Here is a 19,326-nt window from a genome sequence, read left to right on the forward strand (position 1 = left end):
TCTATGCTCTGCAGTCACTGACATTTTACTCAGTCAGTCAGCCTTTTCAGACACAGTTACTTTCATGGCATTCCCGTTCACAGTTCCCCTGTGGTTGAAGCCTCACATTCTGTGCATGTGGGGAGGGTTCATATATTACTATCAAATATTATAGTATCTCCACACAGCCAGAATGGGTTATTCATAGTGTCTGATTTAGTTAAGAGGATTATCATATTTGAAATAATATTGAAATAATCAAGAACCATGCTTGGCTGAATTAAGTGAAAAATAGCAGATAAAGAAAGTAGGTGTGCTAATCAACTAAAATGTCCTTGACACATCTAACCAAACAGACTGATATTTTCTTTCTGTATCTAGTTATAAAACATTTGAGTTAAAGAGGGCATCAGATCCAATTACAGATGGTTGTGAGCCACCATGTGGTTGCTGGGAATTGAACTCAGGACAGTCAGTGCTCTTAACTGCTGAGCCTGAAACATTTGATATTTAAAGCACTTGTAATAATCTACTATTATTTAATTCTAGTCTTCCTCTGGCCAGTTTGATTTCATACCTATCCTTTACGTGTTTTATCTAATTCTGAAAAAGACTAGTTATCGTAGTTCTTATTTGCAAATACTCAATGTGTACTTAAAAACTTTTATATTTAGGCAAATGTTAACTTTTAACAGTAATAAAAAAAACCCAATACTTAGCTTTCAGTATAATATTGAGAATCAAGAAAAAAATTTTCCATATTTTACTTACTTGGCCCATCAGAAGTCTTATCTTTCTTTCTTCTTTTACATACACAGCAAAACAGTGAAACTATATGGCTGAGAATGATAAGTGGAGGGGGCAGAACTGGTTTTTCATGATAAGCCATAATAAAATGATATCGCTGATACTTCCATACAATATTGGAAATTGCCTTCACTTGTAAATATACATTACTAGAATAATGCAAAAACAAAACAAAACAAAACAAAGCAAACAATTAAATCCTGCACCTTAAATAGTAAAGATTTTACTTTATTTAATTCTGCATTATATATTTGAGGATACTTTCATTTAAAAAAATTACAGATATATGCAAACAAAAGGCTGATATTGTGTTAAACCTTAATAAACTGAGTAGAAAAAAGAATGACTATAAGCTTTTTAAAAAATTATGTAAATAAATAAAAACAAAAGAAAATCTTGCTGAATGCCATGCCATATTCATGGAATTCCAAAACTTGGAAGGTTAAAATGCAGGAAAATCAAGAATTCAATCTCAACAGGAATGGTGTCAAATGCCTTTAATCCTAGTACTTGGAAGACAGAAGCAGATATATCTCTGAGATTCTGAGGCCACCTTGATTTCCACAGCTAGTTCCAGGACAGCCTAGGCTATGTAAAGAGTCAATTACACCCTCACAGGGATGACATGGTTAAGAATATGTACTGGATAGTTTTGTGTCAACTCAACACAAGCTGGAGTTATTACAGAGAAAAGAGCCTCAGTTGAGAAAATGCCTCCATGAGATCCAGCTGTAAGGCATTTCGTCAACTAGTGATCAAGGGGGGAGGGCCCAGCCCATTGTGGATGGTGCCATCCCTGGGCTGGTAGATCTGGGTTCTATAAAAAAGCAGGCTGAGCAAGACAGGGGGAGCAAGCCAGTAAGTAACATCCTTCCATGGCCTCTGCATCAGCTCCTGCTTCCTGACCTGCTTGCGTTCCAGTCCTGACTTCCTTTGGTGATGAACAGCAATGTTTCCTCCCCAACTTGCTTCTTGGTCATGATGTTTTGTGCAGGAATAGAAACCCTGACTATGACAGAGTACTTGCTATGCAAGCACGAGCACCTGAGTTTAAATGATTACCATACAAGTATAAATCAGGTATGGTTGCACATGTAACATAACCCCAGTGTGTGGGACAGAGAAAGTACATCCTAAGAGCTCATTAGGCAGCCAATCTAGGTGAAATGGCAAGCTTCAGGTTTAGCTTGACCCTGCCTCAAGAGAATAAAACCAATAGCTACAGAGGAAAATACCTCTTTTATATATATAAAAAAATATATATTTTTTATATATATTATATATATATTATATATATATATATTTATATATATTTTTATATATATAAAAAATATCCTGTTTCTCTACCAATGTATGTGCACATACATAAATGCACACACATTTTAAGTTTCATCTGAGCTACATAAAGACACCCTAATTTACAAAGTGAGTAAAGATAAAACCTAGATTCTTTTACATACTAGTAAAATGGCAACTATGAAGAAATAGGATACCTGTTGTCAGCAAGAAGTTAGGGACAGAGTCTTACTTTAACTTAAAGCTAGACAGTGCTAAAAGTACATATCCTCAAGAGTTCTGAACATTTAGAGGAAAAAAACATTTTGTAAAAAAATTACAATCTAATTAAACAGTTTAATATATTGTTTAGATTGTAGAGAATGACAGTCATTCAAAATTGATAAATGAAAGCTGGACAGTGGTGGCACATGCCTTTAACACCAGTGCTCAGTGATTTTGAGGCCAGTCTGGTTGACAGGGCTAGTTCCAGAACCAGGGATATACAGAAAAAGAGAGAGAAAAAGAGAGAGAGAGAGAGAGAGAGAGAGAGAGAGAGAGAGAGAGAGAGAGAGAGAGAGAGAGAAACTAATAAAACTGTAAGCCAATGGTAACGACAATCTCTATATACATGATTGTCACATAAAAACCAAGAAAATTTACATGAGTTCTTTATTTTTCTGTAATTCCCTAGCAATCTAAAAAAATTTGCTGACAAGAATTGAAAATTTAAAAACCATCTTTCTTCCTTACAAGTGACATGTGCAGACCTCTTTTCCCCATGTAAGTTGTCTTAGTTAGGGTTTTACTGCTGTGAACAGACACCATGACCAAGGCAAGTCTTATAAAGCACAAAATTTAATTGGAGCTAGCTTACAGGTTCAATCCATTATTATCAAGATGGGAGTATAGCAGCATCTAGGCAGAAATGGTGCAGGCAGAGCTGAGAGATCTACATCTTCATTTAAAGGCTGCTAATCGAAACTGACTTCCAGGCAGCTAGGTGAAACACCAGCTCACGGTGAAACACCTACTCCAACAAAGTCGCATCTCCAAATGGTGCCATGCCCTTGGCCAAGAATATAAAAACCATCACATAGGTCCTAGGGAATCAGAATCAAGCCATCTGACTCGTCAATAAGCATCTTTACCAACTCATCTCTCCAGCCTTTTTGTTTCCAGAAGATGATTTTTATAAACAGACTACATGCTGAGGCACGGTGAGATAGGCAGACCACACAGGCTCACTAGCTAGGCTGCTTAGCCAGACTGATTACCTCCAGGTTCAATGAGAGCCTTTCTTTAAAAATAATTTGGAGGGCTAGATAAATAGGTGGCTTAGCAGTTAACAGCTCTGGGTGCTTTTTAACAGAGTTTGATTCATAACACCAACATGGGAGTTTAAAACAGTCTGTAACTGTAGTTTCATGGGATCTGATAACTCTTTTCTGGCCATCATGAATATTGTACCAATGAGGAACAAACATGTAAACAGGCAATGAACACCCAAACACATAAAATAAAAAATAAATCTTAAAATAAATAAAAGGTGGAGAATGACCAACAATGACACCCAACATTTACCTCCTACCTTCATTTAACATATGTATTGATATGCACATGGATGAGTACATGCTTACTTATATTTTGTTTTTTAAATTATTATTTTTTTATTCACTTTACATCATGCTCACTGTCTCCCTCCCAATCATGCCCCTAGACAATCCTCACACCCCCTCCCCTTCTCCTCTGACTTGGTAGGGACTCCCCTGGGTATCCCCACGACCTTGGCACATCAAGTCTCTGTGAGGCTAAGAGAATCCTCTCCCGCTGAGGACAGATAAGGCAGCCAGATGGAACATATCACACAGACAGGCAGCAGATTTTGGGATAGCTCCCATTCCAGTTGTTCGGGACCCACATGAAGACCAAACTGTACATCTGCTTCATATGGAGCATATACTGAGTTAATATACACCTTTTATGTTGAAAATAATAAACCCCAACATTTAAAATTTCTTTGATTTGAAAAATCATGTCTTATTTGTAACTTTTTCAAAGATAATACTTTAAAACTGTATCTCATTCAAAATGAGAAATGTATCAAATATATTAAGTAAATAAACTTCTTACTTGAAAAAAGCAATAAGAAGATTAACCATAATGATATACTGTACAAAGAGGTAGACTGCTTGAAGAAATGGAGTCAACCAAGTTCCAGGACCACAGATTGCCGGGAGAACGGAATCATTTGCGCACACTTTGGAAAGAGAGAAAAGAATTTTAAATATAATAGTTCAGTATACAGGGTTCATTGTCTTAACTGAAAATTTTGAGCACATGCAAATCTGCTTAGAGAGGCGGCTAGCCTTTGGAGCTCTGTCAGAAAGTCTCTGACAGACAAGGAGGGCTGTGGGGTTTCCTGTTCTGCCTCCCTGCTGCACTGCACTCAAGCTCCAGAATTCTATGTCATATCATTGGTAGGCAGGGTCAGACTGTAATGGTAGATAAAATTACAAAACGTAACATTTATGTAAGAAAAATACCTCACAGAAATTCACAGTAAACCTATGAAATTACAGATGTTTTAATATCCACAAAGAGGACTAAAATGCATTTAAAACTGGAAATTACTAGATTTGGGGTCTGCAGATCTAGCTAAATGGTTAACAAATGAGAAACTGAATTTATTTTAGTGTACACTAGGTAGCTCAGAATCACCCATGTAAATCCAGCTTTAGGTGGATCACATGCTTCTTTTTGGCTTCCACAGTCACCTGCACTTAGGTGCACAAACCCACACAGAGACATATGAATAGACACATAATTAAAAATAAACATGTATACTTTAAATGACTAGATATAAATTCCTTGGTATTCATTACTCATGCCTGAAACCTTTTTGAAGCTAAAAATATAGCTAAATACAAGCAAGAAAGGGAAGAGTTTTAATATCCATCACAGTTACAAGGAATAATATTAACTGTAAGATTCTTTTGAGTAGAAAAGGGATGGAAGTGATCATGAATTAGAGACAATTCTTATACACATTTACAGTTAATATTTAATCATTATTTTAAAATGTGCATATTAGCAAAGTTATCATCACCATAATCACCACCACCACCCTAATTCCTTGAAGTGGTTTTGTAACCAAACTGAACTTTTTTTCTTTTTAAAAAAGATTTATTTATTATATTTGAGTGCACTGTAGTTGTTTTCAAAAACACCAGAAGAAGGCATCAGATTCTATTATAGATGGTTGTGAGCCACCATGTGGTGGCTGGGAATTGAACTCAGGACACCTGGAAGAGCAGTCAGTGCTCCTAACTGCTGAGCCATCTCTCCAGCCCCCCAAATTAAACTTTTTGTTATATAAATTAGTAGTTATCTTCATTGTCTAAGATAATTAGAACAGACTCCTAATGCATATGGTTGAACAATTTTCAAAACCTTTTGAAGGGTATTTAGTTTGACTGGAAAATATGCAGTATTTTTAGAATGGAATCTTGACTTTATAAAATAACCAAAAAATGATTTTTGCAAACATAAGTCCTTACCATCAATTTCATATGCATAAACTTCACCAAAAATCATCCAGTATGGATGAAAAACTATATCTTTAGCAAGAGACCAAGATGGTTCTTCATGTGGATAAAGTATTGCTTTTCTGGGGACACCAAAACTAAGTAATACAAGAGCCATTATCACTACAATGTAGAACATATTGGCCACCTGTTTTTTGAAAAAGAAAAAAACATGTTAAGACACAAGAGAATTTAATTCATACAACAAATTTCATCCTAAAGAGCATTTCTAATGTTATAATAGGTAAGTAGAATAACTGAGTTTCTATTTATCGCTAATAATACCATTCAGGAAAATGCTATCATTGCATAAGCCTTATGAAGGAGACTGTCCCTATAATAAACTATATCAATAGCTCAAAATACAGTCTATTCCTTGCAAATATAAGACAAATCCCAAACTAGTTACAAGGGCAAATTTGGAGCCTTAATTCCAATAAATGCCAATTCTTATAGCTTGTCAATTAGCAATGGAAATGTAGACTTCTCTATTTTGCTCACTTCACAGAAGATGGACTAGAGAGATATACCACCATGCAAAGGTCACTGTGAGTACACCACAGGTAAGAGTCCAAGAACATATGAGTCTATAATTATCTCAAAACTGAAAATAAAATGGGAGGGGTGAAAAGAGAAAGAGGAGAAAAGATAAGGCTCAAAAGAGGAAGTAAAAGGAAGGAAAAAAGATAAGGAAAAAAGGCCAGTGTCAGTGAGAGCCCTGTATACAGGAATAAGATGAAAGGTGACAGAAGAGATCCAATGTGACTTCTGTCTACTACATGTTTGCATATGCACCCTCACACACACACTCCACACAAGCATACATACTGAAAAATATTCTTAAGGAATTTTAGATTCAGACAGAATATGATGCAAATAAATATGAACTAACAGAAAATTTGGGGGCCAGGTAAAGCTACATGAAAAAATATATTTTATGATTTTAAAGAAACAATTCATGCATATTAGTAGACATTTTAACTTACCATTTTTCCAATCATCATTACATAAGGTCCTGCCTGTTGATTTACAGCTAGAAAATCTAGCAAACGGACATACCAAAATATTATATTAAGACAGTAAATTAATCTTCCAGCCACAAAAACATGATTATCATATGCATTAACAAAGTTCCATTTTGCTCCAAATCTCAGTCCAAATCCAACGAAGAAAGAAATTATGGCAATTGTGTCACTGACATTGAAATAGTCACTAAACCATACTTTGATCTTCTGGCTGATTTTTCCAGCTTCAGACATAAAGACCTAAAGATTTAAGAAGAAAAAATGTTGAATCAAATTCTTTCTATTAAGTCATATATAGGACCTGAGTATAACTTCACAGAACTATTTTAGTTATATTTTAATGTTTCAAAGTATTTGAGATTACATTTGATAAGAAATCAGTATAATAACATATAAGAGAGTCCTTTCAGGAAGGTATGGTGGCAAATACGTTAAAATCCAGCACTCAAGAGGCAGAGACAGTCAGAACTAGCAGCCAGGGCTATATATATATATATATTCAGAGCCTGTCACAAAATGAACAAGCAAATCAAATCAAACACACACACACAAACACACACACACACACACACACACACACACACACACACACACACACACACACACACAACTTCTTATAAATGAATGATTTGCTCAGCAAGGTGATATAACTAGAAAGCTATAGTGATATATGTGAAATGCTTTTGAAATGTTTTATTTCAAGTTAAAGCACACTGGTAGTGCCTTCCAAAGATGCCTCATTTGCATAAAATAAAGTGATTTAATATTTGTATATATCAAACTTATTAAAAATATCTACGATCCCTGAGTCATTTTTTAAAGATTACCTTTTGAGAAATAGATTTACAACTACAAAATAAGAATGTTTTCCAGCTGTAAAGCCTACTTTTGCTTTTCTCTCTCAGGCAATTCCTCTTTTCACTAAAGGCAGATATAATTAATACCATTCTTATAAGTCCATGCAAAAGCTGTTATGAATACACTTCAACATGAAGGATTGCCAGCAGCTACGTAGCAGATCATAACTCATCTAGATCTGATACCCTTTTCTGGTTTCTGTCAACAACAGTCACACATGTGGTACACAGATATACGTGTAACTAAAACACCCATGCAAATAAAGTTTAAAAAAAGTTTGTTTTTATTTTTGAAACAGGGTTTGATATAGCCCAGGCAAGCCTCAAATCTCCACTGTATGGCGGTTGATCTTAAACTGCCTTCCAATGCTGGAGTCATAGATGTGTAACTATCATACATTGTCTTAAGCATTTCTCTAAAGAAAAGGGGGAAAAAAACTTCACCCTCAAAATTATGCTGTTGTACATCTATCTTTGAAATTGAAAAAAACCTATCCTTCAATTTTTTAAAGTATTTTTAAAAATATTTATTTATTTATATGCATACACTGTAGCCTTCAGCCATACCAGAAGACAGCATCAGACTCCATGACAGATGGTTGTGAACCACCATGTTGTTGCTGGGAATTAAACTCAGGACCTCTGGGAAAGCAGACAGTACTCTTAACCAGAGAGATAGCAATCTCTCCAGACCTATCTTCCAATTTCTTGACTAGCTAACGTGTATATTTAGTATTTCTGAAGACGTAAGATTATGTGAAACTTCAGTAAATCTTTACTTTCAGAGACTAATCATTATATTTGTAATGGTGCAAAGTAAACATTAATAACCACTCTTTGTTTTATTTTATTTTCTAGAGACAGTTTAACCTCAGCTGTCCTGAAACTTGCTCTGGAGACTAGTCTGGTCTTGAACTCAAGAGATTCACCTGCCTCTGCTTCCCTAGTGGTAGGATTAAAGGTGGGCACCACCATGCCCAGCTTAACCAAAAAAAAAAAAAAAAAAAAAAAAAAGAAAATCTTAAAACAAAACAAAGCATGGCTTTTAGAATAGGAAAAACAAACACGTTCCATACGTCTATGTATCATCCACTGAAATAACAGTAACACACCCACACCCACAACAAAATTAAAAGAATCCTTTATACATACACAACTTTCTATAAAAAAAAAAAAAAAAAAACTGTAGACATACCTCACGGACTTTTTCAATAGCATAGGTAAAAATATAAGCGATAACAATCCATTCTTGAACTGAAGGTAACTGTTCCATTTGTACAAGAACTACAAATGTATAAAGCATCAGAAATCCTAAGTATGCCAACTAAAAAAAAAAAGAAAAGAAAAAGAAAAGAAACAAAAGTTACATGAATAAAATCAAAAACAAAATAAAACATTATGGACATGTTATGTACACACAAAATCTAGTTTGAACTATGGTAGGCTAGTTAAAAAGTAAATGTAAGCAACCTTCTTTATATGCATTAGTGGGGCAGAATTTAGGTAGCAGATAACAGGTTTGCATTATCTGCATCTAGGACTGAGAAATGTAGTAAATCAATCTATAGTAATAAGTGTGAGTGAGAGCACAATGGCTGAAGAACAAACTCTCAAATATCCATCCTAACATAACCACTGGTCAATTTGTTTTCCTGGGAAAAGGAATAAAGATTCATTCTCTCAAGCCAGGTATGGTGGCACATGCCACCATATGCCAGCATTGTAAATCTCAGAACTTGTTGGGTACAGGCAGCAGGATCAAGAGTTTAAGACCAACACTGCTTATATAGCAAGTTCAAGATCAGCCTGGCTACATGAAACTTAAATAATCAAAAACCATATCAGATGTTTTAAAGGAGGGGCTAATTTAAGTGTTTCTCCAGATACGTTCCTCTCTAGAGGATGCCTCAAATAAGACAGCCAACTAGATGTTTTTTGAATACTAAATATGAATAAAAACTACATTCAACATATGGATACATTCTTCTATGGATTTCTGCTTTTGTCAATCCTACAGAAAAGAGAAAGGCTAATGCAGGAAAGCAATGGAGCACATAACTAAAGAAAAGGATGGATTTAAGTGATCTGGATTATTCTGTCTTTTATTTTAAAGCAGTAGACTTATCCTAGAGACTTTAGTGTGCTATCTACTCAACCTTAAAACACAAATCACAAAGTGTATGGGTTTCAGCCTAACTTTCAGAATCATTTTGTTTTATTATGATGTGTATATGATACTTGTGGAGGGTGTGTGTCACAGTATACATGTGGAGGTCAGAGAACAATTGTGGATTTGGTTCTCTCCTACCTTTTACAACCATGTTGCTGGCTGTCTGCATTACTTTAGATTTTCCCCACCTCCACTGAGTACTGGGGTGGAATGTAGGGCCATCTCATATATGATAAGCACATAGCTCTACTACTGGGCTATAGTCACAACTTACTTATTTAGGTTTGAGACAGGGTGTCTCTGTATATCCCTGGCTGGCCTAGAACTCAGAGATCCATCTGACTGCCTCCCAAGCTGGGATCAAAGGTAGGCACCACCACTCACAATTTTATTCTATACTGCCCAGCTCACAATTTTATTTTTAATAGACAATTTAAATCTGTTACCTTTTATTTGTTTGTGGTTTTGGTTTGTTTGTACTTTCAGAGACAAAGGCTCTAACACGGAGTTTTAGCTGTCCTGAAACTCATAGACTAAGCTGTCCTTGAGCTCCCAGAGGTCTCACCTGCCTCTGCCTCCTGAGTGCTGCAAGTCATGTGCCACTACACCTGGCTTATGTTGGTACCTTTTAGAAAGGCATATACTACATTAATGCATTTTAGTCTCTAATTAGAACTAATATTTGATCATTCTAGACATTGGCAGCTCAGATGAAAGTAAGCCAAAATTAATGTTCTTTTATTAAGCAATGTATTTTCAGTAATCTAAACTAGATGAACATTAATATGGATTCCAGAATAAAAGTTCTCTATGTAACTTTAAAGAAAAACAATATGCTCTCTCCCAGAACTACATTAACAAAACAACCCCACCAAACCAAACCATGAAAAAGAATTTAAAACATACTGTGTTAAACCAGAACTTTACAATTGGCGCATGATAAAAAGCGTAAAATTTTCGTGTAATTGGAAGCTTTTTTGATTTAATATGTATCTCCATCTCATTCTTTCCTTCACTGCTGTCCAAAATCTTTACTTCTTTAAATACATCCTAAAATTAAAAATATGTGTTTAGTTTCTATTTAGTGCATAACAAATTTACATATGCTCTGAAGTCTTTCAACCTTACCATGGGTATCTCTTCTGTTATGTTGTGAAAATTGTTTTCACTATCCTCCATGGTCATTTGATGAGCATCTTGAGATTGTGGGATATGGGACATTTCAGCCTTGGTTTTATACTCAAGCATTAATATGGCAGGTGGAACTAAAATGCTTAATATGACCTAAAATTTTTAGAACATAAAAGTTTCCATTTTAAAATCAATGACCTTTATAAATATACAATAAATCAATAAATTGAAAATAAAACAGAAAGTTATATATTAACCTGTAGAAAAAAAATGAAAGATTTTTCTATCTTCTGAGTATTATGACAGTGACAGCATGAATTTAATAATCAGTACAGATTTGTCCCTTGAATAAAATCTGTTATTTTAACATTTGTTAAAAATACTTTTAATTTAGACAAAATTTAAGCATGGTGAAGGTGCTGTCACTTTACCTGAGACATGCCATAGCACAAAGCTCATTATATAGCTATAAACCAAAGGTTTCTCCCCCCAAAGGTTTATTTCTAAAGGAAGTTTAAAATAGTATTCTTTCACAATGACAAAACTGAAAGGACTTACCCTTCAGCCCAAAATTTTAACCTAAAACCCTGTATACATTGATACACTATATACCACACACATAGATACATTTATTCAGTTAGTCTTACTGTATTGCTTTTAATTAGTAGTAAATATCCAGATGATATGTCTGAAATTTTAGAAATTAGAAATCCTTTTAAAAACCAGTAATTCTACAGGGCTACTTAGAAAATACATGTCAACATTCCCTATTTAATGCCTTCATACTTTTAGCTCAGAAGATCAATAATCATACACAAATTACAAAATATTCAATAGTTAAGAAGAGGTGGAGAAAAGTACATATTATCCCACCTGGGACAAAATGTCAATTACCCATTTCTTTGTCTTCTAATTTCTGTCCATTACCCTTGCAAATTATTTTACTACATATGTGCATGCTAATTTGCTTATACTTTGTGTCTCATTACATACTTTAATTATTTTTAAGATATACCTTATACCAGGAATTTTTTCTCATATTCAGCCTTCCCATCCACATATCTGATAACAACATTTGTGTACAAGTGTGAGCTACAAAAGGTCTAAGTCTTGAAGAAACTGCTAACTTGAGGCAGGTTGAATTACTCCAGTTTTTCAGTTCATAAGTGAGTAATTTCATGGCCATCGTTTCATCTTGTCTGAAGGACTGTTCCAGTAATTCAACTGCGAGCTGGCCAAAATCACTAAAAAACATACAAACAAACAAAAAGACAAACAACAAAACTCCATAAAGTATACACTGATAAAAGAAATTGTTTTGTTTTCTGCTGAGAATCAGTCATCTTTAAAATCATGTTAGATAGAAACTCTACTACCCTCCTGAAACAAAAGAATAAATAAAATGCAATTAAAAATCAGAGGAGAGATGCCTTGGTAGTTCTAGGTGTTTGTCCAGATCTCCTGGGTAAGATTCCCAGGACCCACATAGTGCCTCACAATTGTCAGCACCTCTGTCCCAGGATATGATACCCTCTTCTAGCCTCCTTGGGTATCAGGCACACAAGAGGTACACTGACACACATGAAAACGAAATACGCATAAAACACATAAATATTACAAATTATATTATTCTTTAACTTTGTTGCTTCCTTTAATATTTACTTTAAATTTTTATGATTATATGTGTACACGAATGTATATATGTACATTACAGGTGTACAGAACCCACAAAAGTCAGAAGAAAGCATCAGATCCTCGAGAACTGGAGGTACAGAGAATTCTGAGTCATTGTACGGGTGCTAAGAATTAACCAGGTCTTTTGCAAGAGCAGTAAGTGCTCTTATACACTGAACCATCTTTCCAGTCCAATTTTATTGTTTTTAATATTTTTACACACACAAACTGTGAAGCACTAGAATTATGGTAATTCTAGCAGGTATTTGTATCTATATGAAAATCACAAAATACTAAAATGCATCACACAAAGTATAAATGTTACTAGGTAAATCTAGAGTCTTATAAATAAAATCACATGTTTTTACAGAAAAACAAAGTTAACAATGATACAATACTCCGTTCAAAGTATCTCTACACTATTCTTTGAAATTAATTTTAAAAAATATATTTTTATTCTATATTCATTGTTATTTTGCCTGCATGTATATCTGAGTGAAGCTTTCAATAGCCAAACAGTTGTGAGCTGCCAAGTGGGTGCTGGGAATTGAACCCAGGTCCTCTAGAAGAACAGCCAATGCTTTAGCATCTCTCTAGCCATTTTACATTGTATTTCAAACATGGAAAAAAGAACAATGTATTCAGGGACTAACTTACTCATGAAAAATAAATTATAAATTCTCACTAAGAAGAAACTGAATCCCTATCAGAGCTGTTTTCAACAATACCCATTAATCCCTTCCAAATGTGGCTTACTTAGAGCTAAGAGAAAAGAAGAGTTAAATACCTATTATAAAACTTCCAAAAAATACTTTTCCAGATTAATATCAACACTATATGTGCCTAAGCAAATTATAAACTTCTGAACTATTTTACTCTATAGAATTTGTGACTCCAAATACTACTTTACTATATTTAACTTCTCCCATTTCTTTATTGCTTTCTGAAAATATATCAAAGAGCAAAACAGCTTTTTTCCAATTTTTAAAATTACCTAATGCAACTAAAAAATATGTCTCAGATACACCAATAAACTCTATACCTCCATCGACCCCTGCACACATCCCTGTTAAGAACATTGCACCATAACATTCAGGCAAACACCATATATGTTAAAATGTCACTTACTTGGAATACTGTTTCAGTTCCTCTGAAGTATCATCTACCAGGTCACTCTGCTTTGCCTCATAAGCCATTGAACGATAGATTTTACAGGCAACTAATGCTTTAGCCATTGATTCTTCACCATGCTGCCATAAAAAGCGGGCCATGACCTGCCTCTTCATAAGGCAAGCCCAAATTAATAATTCATTAAGAGGATAAGGAAAGCGCTTAGTTTCTGGATCATCTATATCTACAATTTCATCTTTGGTTCGTTTCTTCTTCCCTTCTTCCATAGAGGCATCCATCTTCAAAGGAAACAAATAATGTAAGTCTAATAGTAAGGCCACATGAGGGCTGGGGACATTAAATGCAAAACATAGGCTGCTTACTATGAAAACAGGCTTGGATCTTACCTCTGGCATCTTAAACCAGAAAAGACAGTAGTAACAAGGCCTTATGACAATCAATTTGATTACTAAAATAATTATGACTTAATTAATAAAAATATCCCTTATTCTACTTCATAATGCAGGACAAAGTACATTTAAAAGGCATTACTTTTTATTATAATTTATTATTTTATAAAATGCCTTTAACAAAAATGTTGAGGTATAGCCATACTATCTGCACTAGTATCTGATAAAATGCAAATTTAAAGTTTAGATAATTCTTGTTCTTTATACAGAATAAAACTAGTCAAAAATTTTTTGAATTTGGGTATTATCATGGCTAAAACTGCTAAAACTAGACATCCTTAATAGAATCATTAATTCATAATGATTACCTTTCTTTATGAAAAATGAAGCATTAAAGAGATATATATATATAAAGCCAGGAGTGGTGGCAGAAACTGTTTTGTTTTGTTTATTAGGAAGGGAAGGGGTGGGGGGCCCGCAGGCAGATCTTTGAGTTCCTGGACAGCATGTTCTACAGATCCAGGACAGCCACAGCTTTACTGAGAAACTGTCTCATAAAACAAATAAAAAACAAACGATAATTCTCATTAAGTCAAACTTTTTACACAGTAATATTAATTGGTAAAAACAAAATAAACCTGTTTTCTTTAAAGAATAAACAAACGTACCTTTGGTCTGTAGGGTTGGGCTGTTTTAATGAAATGATTGTGTCTCATTTTTTCCTTTTTATCAGCTCTATTGCCAAAAGTTTCATGACTCTTTCTCAACTGAGGGGTGCTGCTGGAGGTATTTCGACCTGACCTCTGAAAATGAGAGCTTATTGTTTTTTTTAAATAAAATATGCTGAAATATTATAAAAAATTCCAGGATAATTCATAAATATTTGAAAATATTTGTCAATGTATAAAAATAACTGCCTTAAGACTTCGACTACCTTTTTTTTCTTTTGAAGTATCATCTCACTATGTATCCCAGGCTGACCTTGAACTTGCTTCTGCCACCAAAGGCCAATGCTTACATATGTATCATGACTGCACTCATCTAGTCTCTAGCTGTAGTTCTTTTTCTATATGATGCCAAGCCTGGTTGTAATTAAGCTGACATTCAAGAGACTAACCTGGCTGAGCCATCCAAGGAATTGGAATTACATGTATCAACATGCTACAATCCAAAAATATTTTTAGAGAGAGAGAGAGAGAGACAGAGAGAGAGAGAGAGAGAGAGAGAGAGAGAGAGAGAGAGAGAGAGTGTGTTTATATAGCCCTGGCTCGCATAAAAGTCTTATAGACCAAGCTGGCAATGAACTCAGATTCCTAAACACTGGGATTAAAGATGTACACTGCCATACCCGAGTAAAATCTCACATTTAAAGACAATATCACGGTCACTATTCTTTTTGTTTTATTTTGGTTCTGTTGGTTTCTCAAGACAGGGTTTCTCTGTGTAGCCTTGGCTATCCTGAAACTCTGAAGACCAGTCTAGCTTTAAACTCAGAGATCTACCTGTCTGCTTCCCAAGTGCTGAGACTAACGGTGTATGCCACCACTGCCTGGCTACTGTCACTATTCTAATGCAACTAACACTCTGTCCTTTTTATGATGCTGGGCATCTAACTTAAAGACTAACTAATACAAACTATGGAATCATTCTACCTTAATTTTATTTTTTTGAGACAGGATTTTATCAGCAGTTCTGGCTAACCTGTAATTCACTCAAACGCAGCCACTTTTCTGTACCTCCTGCCTCTCAAACGCTGAGGTTATAGGCATGCCCTATCTATCAAATTCAGCTCCTGTAACTAATTCCTAAGATTCAACCACCAAATGTATACATACCCGGTTATTTCCACCAAGACTATTATATATCAAGCGAAAACGTTTTCGTGTGTATGTGCATCTGTAGGTTCCTCCCATGAGATATTCAATCACAAGTCCTACATCAATTAGAGTGATCTTGTACCCTGGAGGAAGATTACCCTGAAAACAAAATATTAAATAGAATAATATTACTATTACTTTGCCATGCCTAGAAATAGAAATAATCTGCCAAATTAGGAAATATTTATTCGCTATAAAAAGTTGTGTTGACAACAGTTATCTTTACAAAAGAAATGAATGATTGTTTCTCTTTTCTTTTATGAGATAAAAAGACTCATGAAGAGATGAGATTTTTTTTGAGGTCTTAGGTATGGTTTGAGTAAATCTAACCTAATGCAGAGAGACAACTTATTGCGATACCTTCCAAGATTCCACACAGTCTATAAACTATTAGAACTAAATACATTATCTCACAAATTGCATTTTCTACAAATATGTACTAATTATGTTTTTAGAGTAGCCCAGAAATATTCACAAATGCCCTTTAAACAGACATTCTCTTAGCTATACTGCATTATCACCAAGTTTTATAACCTTGTTCAGGATTTAACTATCACTTGTGATTTTACTTTTCTATAACAATAAATTAACTTACAAATGAACTTTTAGGATATAAGCCATTTATGAAATTATAAAATGTACACACTTCAGAATTTTTAATTTTTCATTAAATGTTAAAGATACTCTACCAGATGAATGGTATTTATTAATAACTAATTCTGCCTTCACATCAATATCTTTCTCCTGATGCTGCTTGTTAAATGTTTAAATTTTAACCTTCAACTCTCTAATGTTCTATATTAAAAAAAAAAACCAAAAGCCACAAAAATGAAAATTTGATTAAGCTTGATTTGTTACCAGGTGGCGGTGGCATACTCCTTGAATCCTAGCAATCACGAGGCAAAAAGACGCAGGCAGATTTCTGTGATTTCAAGGCCGTCCAGGTCTACACAGCAAGATCCAGGACAGCCAGGTCTATATAAAAAGACACTGTCCATGGTGGTGGGGTGCTTATTAATAGTATACTCACGGTAGAATATAAAAGCTTACAAAATGAATTTTTGAAAGTACTTTAAGCCAGGCAGAGTGGCATATGCCTTTAACTCCAGCACTCAGGAGGCAGAAGTGGGTAGAGTGATTTCCAGGACAGCCAGAGCTATAGAGTAAGACCTTGTTTCAAATCAAAATAAAACAAAGTATTTTGGTTTTAGAAATCTTCAAATATTTTAATTACTGCCTGGTGTGGTGGTGCTTGGAATTGGGAATCAGGCAGGTGAATCTCACAAACAAAAAGAAAAAAAGTTTTATTTGACACTAGGAATTTAAAAGACTTTAAAATTGGTTAGGAAATGGATAAAATGACTAATTCACAGTACACCAAGAGGAGAGAAGAGGTGTCATGCAGCATCTATCTATTCAAGTACCACAGACTCCACTGTGACTAATGCTAAGGAAGGGCAGCACATTTCAGACTTTTTTCAGCACTGAAGATCAATCCTTGGTGCATCACTCTCTTACTCTCCTTTACGGTTAGAATGTCTAGGAAGATATTTCTGATAAGAGAAAGAAGCCATATCCAATCACTGATCTTCCTGTTCTGGACCAACTTCATAAAATGTAACATGTTCTATCTCATATGACTAGAAGCATAAGGAAATTGTTATTAATTTCATAAGCTTTTTTTAAAACCATAAACATTTGTTTAATTTATATGTATGATTATTTCATGTGCATGTGTGTCTATGAACCACATGTGTGCCTGGCACCCAGAAGCCAGAAGAGGGCACCAGATGCTGGAAAATTAGAGTAACAGACACCATGTAGGTGCTGGGAATAGAATCTGGGTTCTCTCAGCTGAGCCATCTCTCCAGCACCAAAAATTTTACCTTGTACAAAAAGCTGTTGTTTCTACTACCATTTTAAAAATTCACTTAGATGTTTTGGAAGCAAAAATAAAGTACAAAAAGACTAAAAGATAAGGTTTTGCTACAACAAAGACAGTTCCTTACCTGCTTGACATCCCGAATAAGATGGAACAACATTGGATTAGTTGGACCTTGTTTCTTTAGGGAAAAACACAGGAAACTATTAGACTTAGTCTAAAATCAATCTCCCTTTTTGTTAATTATAGGACTCTTGAACAAACTCTAAAAATGCTTCTTTGCTAATAGGATCAATTTATTTTTATTGTTTTACATTTGATTTGTATTTCAGAGATAAAAATAACAGTGAACAATTCTTTTAATTTTTACATCATTTAACAAGAGACAGGACACATATAAGGATCAGGTTAATTATACTAGATAGTATTAACAAATAAAACCCAAATAAGAATATAATTCTACTTTAAAGAACATTTTAACCCACAGGAAAAGATGTAATTTCTCTTAAGTACTCTAGAAGGTTTCTTGGAAGCAGTAGAAGATGTGAGCTGCTTTAAGCACAGAATAAAACTTCAGTAAATGAGGACTAGAGTGAAAAAGGCAGGCCAGCATGACCAAGTAAGCAGTGTTTTTCTAAAAGCTGTGTGTTAGAAAATGGGAGAAAATATACTGAGAACATACAGTCTCTGAGGTTGAGGTACCAAATAAGAAGATGGAGTGAGGAAAACAGGTAGTGCATAAATATGGCTACCATCCATCCAACATAGTGACACAGGCCTTTAATCCCAGCACTTTGGAGGCAAAAACAGCCCAACTTCTGAGTTCCAGGCCAGGCTAATCTACACTGAGAGTTGTAGGCAAGCCATGTCTTATAGTGAGACCCTGTCTCAGAATTTTAAAATAATCAAAGTATTTATTTTAATCAAGCAATATGGTATAGAAACAAAGGGTTCTAAACCACAGACACAGTATTTTATTAAAAAATAAATTTGATCAAGGAAAGAGATTAAAAGATATAGATAAAAAAATTAAAATGCTTAACAGTAGTAGTAAAGTCAATTAGAAATGATCAAATAGTAGTAGAAAGATACCAAGATAAAAATGCAGTAGAAATTGATGAATTAGCATTCAGCTTTTTAGAAATTATAAGCCTTGGTTTTGTTTAGTATTCGTCACAGCAGAGCTCAATTAAATTTACACTGGCTCCACAGAAACCTAAGTATTTACCCTCCTTAGTAGTACTGACATGAAATATGAAATAAAAGTTTTTATACAAAAAATGAAAAACAGCATATCAAAAAAAAAAAAAAAAAAAAACAGAAGGTCAACAAGAATGAATTTAAGAAACAAGAAAGAAAAAAATAGTGTATACTTTCCAATAAACAAGAAACCAAAAAAGGTACCCTGTAAGTAAGAAATTGATCCTATTCTTTTAAAAGGTATAAAGGTAAAGCACAGATGGGTTATTAAGTCAACCTCACTTTTACTGTATGACTATGTTAATAGAGAAGGGCCTCTAAAACAGCATAGTGGTTTCAGAC

General features: G+C 34.4%; 1 protein-coding gene across 1 annotated transcript in view; it reads right to left on the reverse strand.

Moving 5' to 3' along the window:
* TRPM7 (transient receptor potential cation channel subfamily M member 7) overlaps nucleotides 1-19,326 on the reverse strand; it is an 82,097-nt gene that overhangs the window by 23,714 nt on the left and 39,057 nt on the right. Inside the window, exons 13-24 of the mRNA XM_080931322.1 lie at nucleotides 17,912-17,965; nucleotides 15,861-16,001; nucleotides 14,694-14,828; nucleotides 13,634-13,914; nucleotides 11,847-12,075; nucleotides 10,829-10,984; nucleotides 10,607-10,750; nucleotides 8,726-8,854; nucleotides 6,635-6,913; nucleotides 5,622-5,796; nucleotides 4,195-4,321; nucleotides 751-935 (exon numbers count right to left, since the gene is read on the reverse strand). Coding sequence (XP_080787448.1) covers nucleotides 751-935; nucleotides 4,195-4,321; nucleotides 5,622-5,796; nucleotides 6,635-6,913; nucleotides 8,726-8,854; nucleotides 10,607-10,750; nucleotides 10,829-10,984; nucleotides 11,847-12,075; nucleotides 13,634-13,914; nucleotides 14,694-14,828; nucleotides 15,861-16,001; nucleotides 17,912-17,965 — 2,035 coding nt within the window. The remainder of the gene's footprint in view (nucleotides 1-750; nucleotides 936-4,194; nucleotides 4,322-5,621; nucleotides 5,797-6,634; nucleotides 6,914-8,725; nucleotides 8,855-10,606; nucleotides 10,751-10,828; nucleotides 10,985-11,846; nucleotides 12,076-13,633; nucleotides 13,915-14,693; nucleotides 14,829-15,860; nucleotides 16,002-17,911; nucleotides 17,966-19,326) is intronic.

The sequence above is a fragment of the Micromys minutus genome (assembly GCF_963924665.1).
Source record: "Micromys minutus genome assembly, chromosome: 17".
In the NCBI taxonomy this organism is placed as follows: Eukaryota; Metazoa; Chordata; class Mammalia; order Rodentia; family Muridae; genus Micromys; species Micromys minutus.